This window comes from Zonotrichia albicollis, chromosome 8 (assembly GCF_047830755.1).
Source record: "Zonotrichia albicollis isolate bZonAlb1 chromosome 8, bZonAlb1.hap1, whole genome shotgun sequence".
NCBI classification, from domain to species: domain Eukaryota; kingdom Metazoa; phylum Chordata; class Aves; order Passeriformes; family Passerellidae; genus Zonotrichia; species Zonotrichia albicollis.
In genome coordinates, this window is record NC_133826.1 from 5,249,225 (window position 1) to 5,257,243 (window position 8,019).

The following is an 8,019-nucleotide window of genomic DNA, read 5'->3' on the forward strand; positions in this document are numbered from 1 at the left end:
CTTCTCATGTATGTAATTTCTCTAAAGTCCCAGCTGAAAATAGTTAATTACTGCTCAATTGCAGTGTCATTGCCACCCCTCCTTTAAGTCTCTGTGTTCAGCCAGGCAGAGAGAGGACAGGGAAACCACTCTTGTCATGCTTCCTGTCATCCCTGTCTATCCTAGGGAAATTCCAGCAGTTTGTCTCTCTTGTCCTTTGCTCCTGGGCCTCCCCAGCTCCCATCCTGTGCATTGCAGGCTCCTGGCTGCTCCTGAGGTTCCCCCAGTTTGAGAAAGGAGCAGGCTGAGTGTGCCAGCAGCAGAGCCACTCACCTCAGCAAGTGATCCAACAACAGGGGCACATCTAACCAAAGGGAGCCACACTGCAGGGCAGGGAGGAGGACACAGCACCCAGGGAGAGCCCCCCAGTCTCCTCCATAGCAGGCCATAAAGAGCTGATTATCCCTGCAGGCTTAAGCTCACTCAGCAGTCCCCTCCTGCCAGCTGCAGAAAAGGGCAGCAGTGTCACAACCTCCCCACTCAAGTGTAATCTGAACGTTCCCCACCAATTACCAAGATGTCTTGACCTCTTTCAAGCTGCCTGTTCCTCACTCAGCTGGATAAAGGAGAGAAGCCATGTGGATTCCTGCTGATCATCCCTAGCCAAGGTGGACTATTTCAGACTAAAGCCTTCCCTGTCTGCTTTGAGCCCTTTAGGCTTTGTTCTGGTTCTCCATGGGGAAGCTCTCCAAAAGATGAATACAGCTCCAGGAATGGGTACTGAGGGAAGGGCTCCTACCTGCTCTGGCTCTGCAATGTGCTGCTGATGCTGCTAGAGGAAAAGCTGGCTTTTAAGCAGCAGAGTATGACTTTTTTTGAGGATAGAAGGAGCTCCTGGCACCTAAAAGGACTCAAACCCAGCTGCCCTCATCCATGAAGTGCATCCACTTGCTTGCAGGTGAAACAGAGCAAAACTAATGGGAAGGGTTGTCCAAGCATCCCTTGAAAAGGGCAAAGGCCTGAGGATGCAGGCAGAGGCAGTGTGGGCACTGCTGAGCTCCTGCCAGCCTCACCTGCCTGTGGGCAGCATGTGCTCCCTGCTGTCTCACCAGGATATTTCGTGAAAAATCCCTTCACCAGGATTCATTCTCCTGGCAAGATGAGAAGCTTCAGCTCCTCCATGTTTTGCTCTTCTGGAATGTGATTTGGAGAATTGTTTAACCAGCATGTGAATTGTTTTTAATTAATGGCCAGTCACAGCCAGCTGTCTTGGACTCTCTGAGTCTGTCATGGGTTTTTATTATTCAGTCTTGTCTAGCCTTCTGATGTCTCTTTTTCTTTAGTATAGTTTTAGAATAGAATAGAATAATATATCAGCCTTCTGAGAACTTGGAGTCAATTCTCATCTCTCACCTCATCCTGGGACCCACAACACCACAACACTGCTGGGTGCTCAGGACATCCTGTGCTTCCACCCCAGGCTGCTCCCAGCTGGAGCTGCATGTCCTGGACCATCCTGTGCAAGGAGCTGCTTCCTAGTGGGCACAGACAGTCTGGGAGGTGAGAAGAGCTACCCCAGTAAGTCCAGCTGCCCCCACACATCCAGCTCTGCCCTGGCTGCCCATGTCCCCAGGACTGCCTGCAGCCACATGCTGACAGCTCTGGTCCCCAAGGGGATGGTGGCAGCCCTTGCCATGGCAACCATCACCGTGGCACCCAGCATCCCCATTCCCCAGGGAATGTCTCCTCTCCTGGGCAGGCAGGGCTGGAAAACAGCAGGGAGAAAACAAAGTGTTTTCTGCTCAGGGGAAGCTATGGAAAGCACCAGAGGGTTACTCCAGAGCTACCCTGCACCTTGGGGAGCTGCCAGGCTGCAGGGGCTGTGCTGAAATTTTATATTCCCCAAGGGGCAAATCAAATCCACTGGGCATAAAATCATTGTCCTGCAGTTACAGTAACATCACTGGAGGGGATCAAATCGGCGAGCCAAAGGTGTGGGCCAGCACTGTGGGGTCACAGGCCCTACAAGCTGTGTCTGTCCACGGGCAGAGGGGATGTGCCACCCCCCTGTGCCCACCCTGAGCCCAAACTGCAAATCCTCTACAGGATGGAGAGAGGTTTGACCACGGAATGACTTGGCCTCTCACCTGCCCTGGTGCTACCTGGGCATGCTGCTGGAAAGGGCAGAACCATTTTCCACCAGCCCAGTGGCTCCTCTCACACTGACCCCTTGATCTCTTTGGTGCTGTGCCAGGCGCTGATTCAAGCCAGCTGCTGCTGCCTGCTTGCTCTCTCATTTACTCTCTCCCCATCCTCAGCGTTTTCCCTCCCGGAAATCCCTCGGGGCAAGGAGGGAGGCCCCAGACAGGAGCTGAGCCCCTCCTGTGCAGGGCACGCCTCTCCCAGGCCGCTCTTGTGGCCCCAGTGCCATAAATCAGCCCCAGCAAAGCAGCGGGGGAGCAGCTTGGTGAAAGGCTGCAGGGACAGCAGTACCTTTATTAGGTTCCCTCAGCACAGCTGGAAAAAATAAGGAGCCCAGACAGGCTTTCAGGCACATAACCCCCGAGCTGAGCCCCACACTCAGTCCTGTCTGCTGATTTAATAAGAGATCAGCTTTCCCCACAGACCACGTCTCCTGTGCAGCCTTAAACCCTCCTGGTTAAAACACTGCCCCGGAGAATCAATCCAAGATGGTTTTGTCCCTTTGATCAGCACAGCAGGTAATAAGTCACCGATGGAAATGTGTTTCACTTCTCTGGCTCCAGCAACAGAAATGGAGACAACCCCTCTGTCCTGAACTGCCCGGTGAAAATCTCACAGTGCCTGGGGAGATGGACAAAGGGGTTTGCAGAGTGGCTCTGAGGTCCCCATGGACACACAGCAGCACCTGGGTGAGCAAAATCCCTTCCCACAGGATCCATCCTGGTCTCCAGCCTCACAGACAGCCCCAGTATTGGCAGTGCCTAATTGTGGTGACAAACACGGATCAAGAAATGATTGACCGGCAGAACCAGGGCAGGCTGGGCTGGGAGCTGCCAGGAAACCTGGGCCAGATCCCAGCAGGAGCTGCTGAGGGACTGCCTCAGGTCCCTCTGGGCACACGGGGTGTTGAGTCACCTGGCAGAACTGGCTCAGCTCTTTAATGACTTTAATGCTTCTAGATAACCTGGAGCATAAAGATGTGCTCTTTAGTTCCTTGCTTTTGTGCATTTCCAGCCCTCTGTAAACATGGGGATTTCACATTAGAAAAGAATTGTGAAGATTTCTTCAAATCCCATTTTTAAAATGAGGATTCATTCTTATTTCCCTATATTTAAAAAGGATTATTTAACTCTTCTTTGAAGTGCTGTCTCCTACTCCAGTGGAGTACTTTGCTTTACTTTTAGGGACCCTTTTTGTCCTGTCCTGGCTCTATTCACTATTTTTACTGTTACACGAGGGCGGGCACTGTGCAAGAACTGTTCCTGCTGGACAGAACTCCTGGGCCAAGCTTGGAGTTTGACCAGGATGATGCCATTCCCAAAGTGCAGCTCCTCAGGGACAAACAGAAAACATTTGGCATCAAGTGCTTTGAGCAGGTCATTGCCTTGCTGTGAAAAATGCGTATTTTATGATTGGCTTTTCACAAATATTCAAATTAATATTATATGTGTTGTGTCAGAAAGTTATGCTGTATTCATTTTTTTTAGTAGTGTGCTAAATATCGTTTAGGTTATAACAACGTTAAAATATGCTATGTAAGATACTTTTTTTTAAAGAAGGGACTCGCAGACAGATAGCAGCCACAGGACACCTGAATCTTTCAGAGAAAGAGAATTTATTGCTCCATTATCAAAAGAAACAAACTTCTTCCCACCTCGCTCAGGCTTGAAGTCACCGTCAGGATTAAGAGGAAGAAGCTGACACTGACCAGACAGAATTTGAATGGAATTTATGCATCATGGATGAGATGTATGAATATGCAACAAGCTGTTGTCTTTAAGGGTTAATCCTCTGTCAACGTGGGTCATTTTTCGGGCTTATGCTGCCCAGAAAAGGTACCTGGACTTCCGTACGTAACTCTTTGTTTCTATTGTCTCGTATTGTCCTAATCGAAGCTGTCCAAATTATTATTACTCTAATTTTATTGCTATTTTTATAACCATTTTATTACCATTGAACTTTTAAAAACAAGTGATTGGCGTTTTTCACACTCCACGACCAGCGGGGGCGGATGGAGCTGGCAAAGCGCTCTCTGAGGTTATGATCGCCACATCTTCCAAGGGCCGGACGGACAAATGGCCACTGTCCCTCAGAGCCGGCGGGACAGCAGCAGCCTGTCCCAAGAACTAGCACCTCCTCGGCTTTCCAAGCCTTGGAAAGGCGTCCTAATTAGGAAGCGACGCCCAAACCGTGGTGGTGCCATTCCTGTACGGGCCCTGTCCCGGTGCCGCCCACCGTCCCCTCACGCTTCAGCCGCTCCTCCCGCCCGCCAGGGGGCGCCGGCCGCGCCCGCCGGAACCATAGAGAGAGGCGCGCGCCGCCCGGCTCTCCCCGCGTGCATGCGTGTCCGCCCACGTGACAGGGAGGGGCTCCCCATTGGCCGCGCCGGCGGGGCCGGGCGCGCGCCCCCCGCGGGTGTAAGTGCGCGCGCGGGCGTGCGTGTGCAAGTGTGCACGTGTGTGTGAGTATGTACAGGTGTGTGCGTGTGCAAGTGTGTGAGTTCTCAGGTGTGCGTGTGCACGTGTGTGAGCGCTCAGGTGTGAGCGTATGCACGTGTGTGCGCTCAGGTGTTCCCCCGCGGCATCCCCACGTGTCCGTGCCCATACCTGTACACCCCGGAAGGTGTTCACTCCCGCGTGTGCAGCCAGGTGTGTGTGTGGGTGTGTCCGTGCCGTGTACCTGCGTGTCCCGGCAAGCGTGCAGCGCTCGGGTGTGACAGGGTGCCTGTATGTGCACACCTGCGTGCGTGCCCCGGTGTGCCCGTGCAGCATTCCCGTGTCCATGTAGGGCTGCCTGTGCATCCCGCAGAGCGCTCACCTGTGCGCCCCCGGTGTGTGTGGGTCCGTGTGAGCTCTGGTGTCGGTGTGCCGCTGCCCGCAGCCCCTGACCCCGCTCTGTCCCGTGTCCGTGTAGTGACCTGTGCATCCCGCAGAGTGCACACGTGTGTGTGCGTCCTGGTGGGCTCTGGTGTCCCTGTGCCGGTGGCTGCAGCCCTGACCCCGCTCTGTCCCGTGACCTGTGCATCCCGCAGAGCGCTCGTGTGTGTGTGTCCGTGTGAGCTCTGATGTCCCTGTGCCGGTGCCCGCAGTCCTGACCCGCTCTGTCCCGTGTCCCTCCGCAGCTCTCTCCGTGCCGCCATGGAGGCCTTGCTGAGGAGCTGCCGAGTCCCGGCGCTGGGCGCCCGTCACGGCGGGGCCAGGGCCCGGCATGGCGGCACCGCGGGCAGGGCCCGGCGCCTGCTGCTCTCGCAGCTCTTCCAGCCGCTGGCGCTGCCCACGGGCGGCCAGGCGGGCTCGGAGGGCCGGCCCGGGGAGCCCAGCTGCCGCAGCCAGCGCCTGATGCTGCAGGCAGGGCTCATCCACCCCACCAGCCCCGGCTGCTACTGCTACCTGCCGCCCACCGTGCGTGCCATGGAGAAGCTGATCAAGCTGATGGACCAGGAGATGCAGGCCGTGGGCGGGCAGAAGCTGAACCTGCCCAGCCTGTGCTCGGCAGAGCTGTGGCGCGCCAGCGGCCGCTGGGACCAGATGGGGCCGGAGCTGTTCCGGCTGCTGGATCGGCACAAGCACGGCTACTGCCTGGGCCCCACGCACGAGGAGTTGGTGACGGCGCTGGTGGCCTCGCAGAGCGGCCTGTCCTACAAGCAGCTCCCGCTGCGCCTCTACCAGGTCACCAGGAAATTCCGCGACGAGCCCAAGCCGCGCTTCGGCCTGCTGCGCAGCCGGGAGTTCTACATGAAGGACATGTACACCTTTGACAGCTCCGAGGAGGCCGCCCGGCGCACCTACGAGCAGGTGTGCGCCGCCTACTGCAGCCTCTTCACCCGCCTGGGGCTGCCCTTCGTCAAGGTGCGGGCGGCCACGGGCAGCATCGGCGGCAGCACGTCCCACGAGTTCCAGCTGCCGGCGGACATCGGCGAGGACAGGCTGCTGCTGTGCCCTCAGGGGCACTTTGCGGCCAACGTGGAGACGCTAAACACGGAGCAAACCTCGTGTCCCGAGTGCGGGGAGAAGCTCAGTGAGACCAAAGGCATCGAGGTGGGGCACACGTTTTACCTGGGCACCAAGTACTCCTCGGTCGCCAACGCCGTGTTCTCCTCGGCCGAGAACAGGCCGCAGCTGGCGGAAATGGGCTGCTACGGCCTGGGCGTCACCCGCATCCTGGCGGCCTCCATCGAGGTGCTCTCCAGTGAGGACAGCATCCGCTGGCCCAGCCTCATCGCGCCCTACCAGCTGTGCTTCATCCCCCCCAAGAGGGGCAGCAGGGAGGAGGAGGAGGGAGCGGCGCTGCTGGAGCAGGTGTACGATGAGCTGGCCCAGGCGCTGCCCCAGCTCGCTGGTGACGCAGTGCTGGACGACCGGAGCCAGCTGACCATCGGCAAGAGGCTGAAGGATGCCCAGAGGCTGGGCTACCCTTACGTGGTGGTGGCTGGGAAGAGGGTCTGCGAGGACCCCCCGGTCTTTGAGGTTTGGGATCAGAATGCCGGCAAGGTTTTGTTCCTCACCAAGGAAGGGGTCATAGAGCTGCTGAGTAAAGTACAAGTGCCTTGAATGGCTCCTCTCTGAATCCGTCATGTCTGCTGCAGTGAGTTCATCTGAGCAGCCCTGGTGATGGCTCTGGGTGAGCAGAGGCAAATCCAGCTCGTGTCAGAGCAGCCACGGTGTCCTGCAGGTGCGCCAGGTGATGAGGTTGAGCTGGAATCAGCGCACATTCCACCACAGGGCTGAGGATGTTCCTCCCTCTGGGTACAGGTTCCTGGAAGCTGCTTTTTCCAGCACTTGTAGCCTCATGTGGCTGTGGGAGCACTGGCAGGGCCGTCTCCTCACTGCCTGGCAGGGACAGACTGGCCATGGCCTCTGTCAGGACAACAGGACAGCCAAAACTGCACAGGGGGACAAGAGGACTCCCCTCACTGCCACATTCTCAGCATGAAGGATTCTAAGAGAGACAAAGGAAGGCAACTTTCTTCTGTTTGCATCTCTTTGGGAACACCCAGGGCCCGTGAGGGTGGAAGATTGCCCTGGCAGGGCTCCTGTGAGGAACTGCTTGGTGCCATCCCAGCAGCACTGACAGGAGGGACAGGGAGCTGCTTGGAGGGGTCACCTCACCCTGTGCCACAGCTCCTTGGTCTGAGATCTAGAGATCATGAGCAACACTGTAATAAAATCACAGAATCATTTAGCTTGGAAAAGGCCTTTAAGATCATTGAGTCCATTAACCTGAGCTGCCAAGGTCACCACTAACCCGTGTCCCCAGGTGCCATTCCCACTGCCCCTTAAACCTCTCCAGGGATGGTGACTCTGTCACTTCCCTGAGCTGTTCCAGTGCCTCACAACCCTTCTGATGAAGAGCTTTTTCCCAATATCCCTGCTGGGCGAGGGGGGGACGGTGGGTCGAAAGGAGTGGGGCTAGGGCTGATGCCGGTGCCGATACCGGTGCTGTTGGGATGCCGGGGCCGCTCGGAAGGAGCGGGGCTGGGATTGAGGCGGGAGAAGGTGGGATGCTGGTGCCGGTACCGGTGGGATGCCGGGGTGAGTCTAACGCCGGTACCGGTGCGATGCCTGTGCTGGTACCGGTGGGATGCCGGAGCGGGTCTAACGCCGGTACCGGTGCGATGCCGGGGTGAGTCTAACACCGGTACCGGTGCGATGCCTGTGCCGGTACCGGTGGGATGCCGGCGCGGGTCTAACGCCGGTGCCGGTGGGATGCCGGTGTCGGTACCGGTGCGATGCCGGAGTGGGTCTAACACCGGTACCGGTGCGATGCCAGTGCCAGTACCGGTGGGATGCCGGGGTGGCTCTAACGCCGGTACCGGTGCGATGCCGGTGTGGGTCTAAC

The 8,019-nt window shown here is 57.2% G+C and overlaps 1 protein-coding gene across 1 annotated transcript; it reads left to right on the top strand.

Annotated features, from left to right (window-relative positions):
- Nucleotides 1-4,500: 4,500 nt before the first annotated feature.
- Nucleotides 4,501-7,600, top strand: PARS2 (prolyl-tRNA synthetase 2, mitochondrial). Its single transcript, XM_074545741.1, has 2 exons — nt 4,501-4,598; nt 5,303-7,600. The coding sequence occupies exon 2, from the start codon at nt 5,319-5,321 to the stop codon at nt 6,729-6,731; it is 1,413 nt and encodes a 470-aa protein (XP_074401842.1). The 5' UTR covers nt 4,501-4,598; nt 5,303-5,318; the 3' UTR covers nt 6,732-7,600.
- Nucleotides 7,601-8,019: the final 419 nt, after the last annotated feature.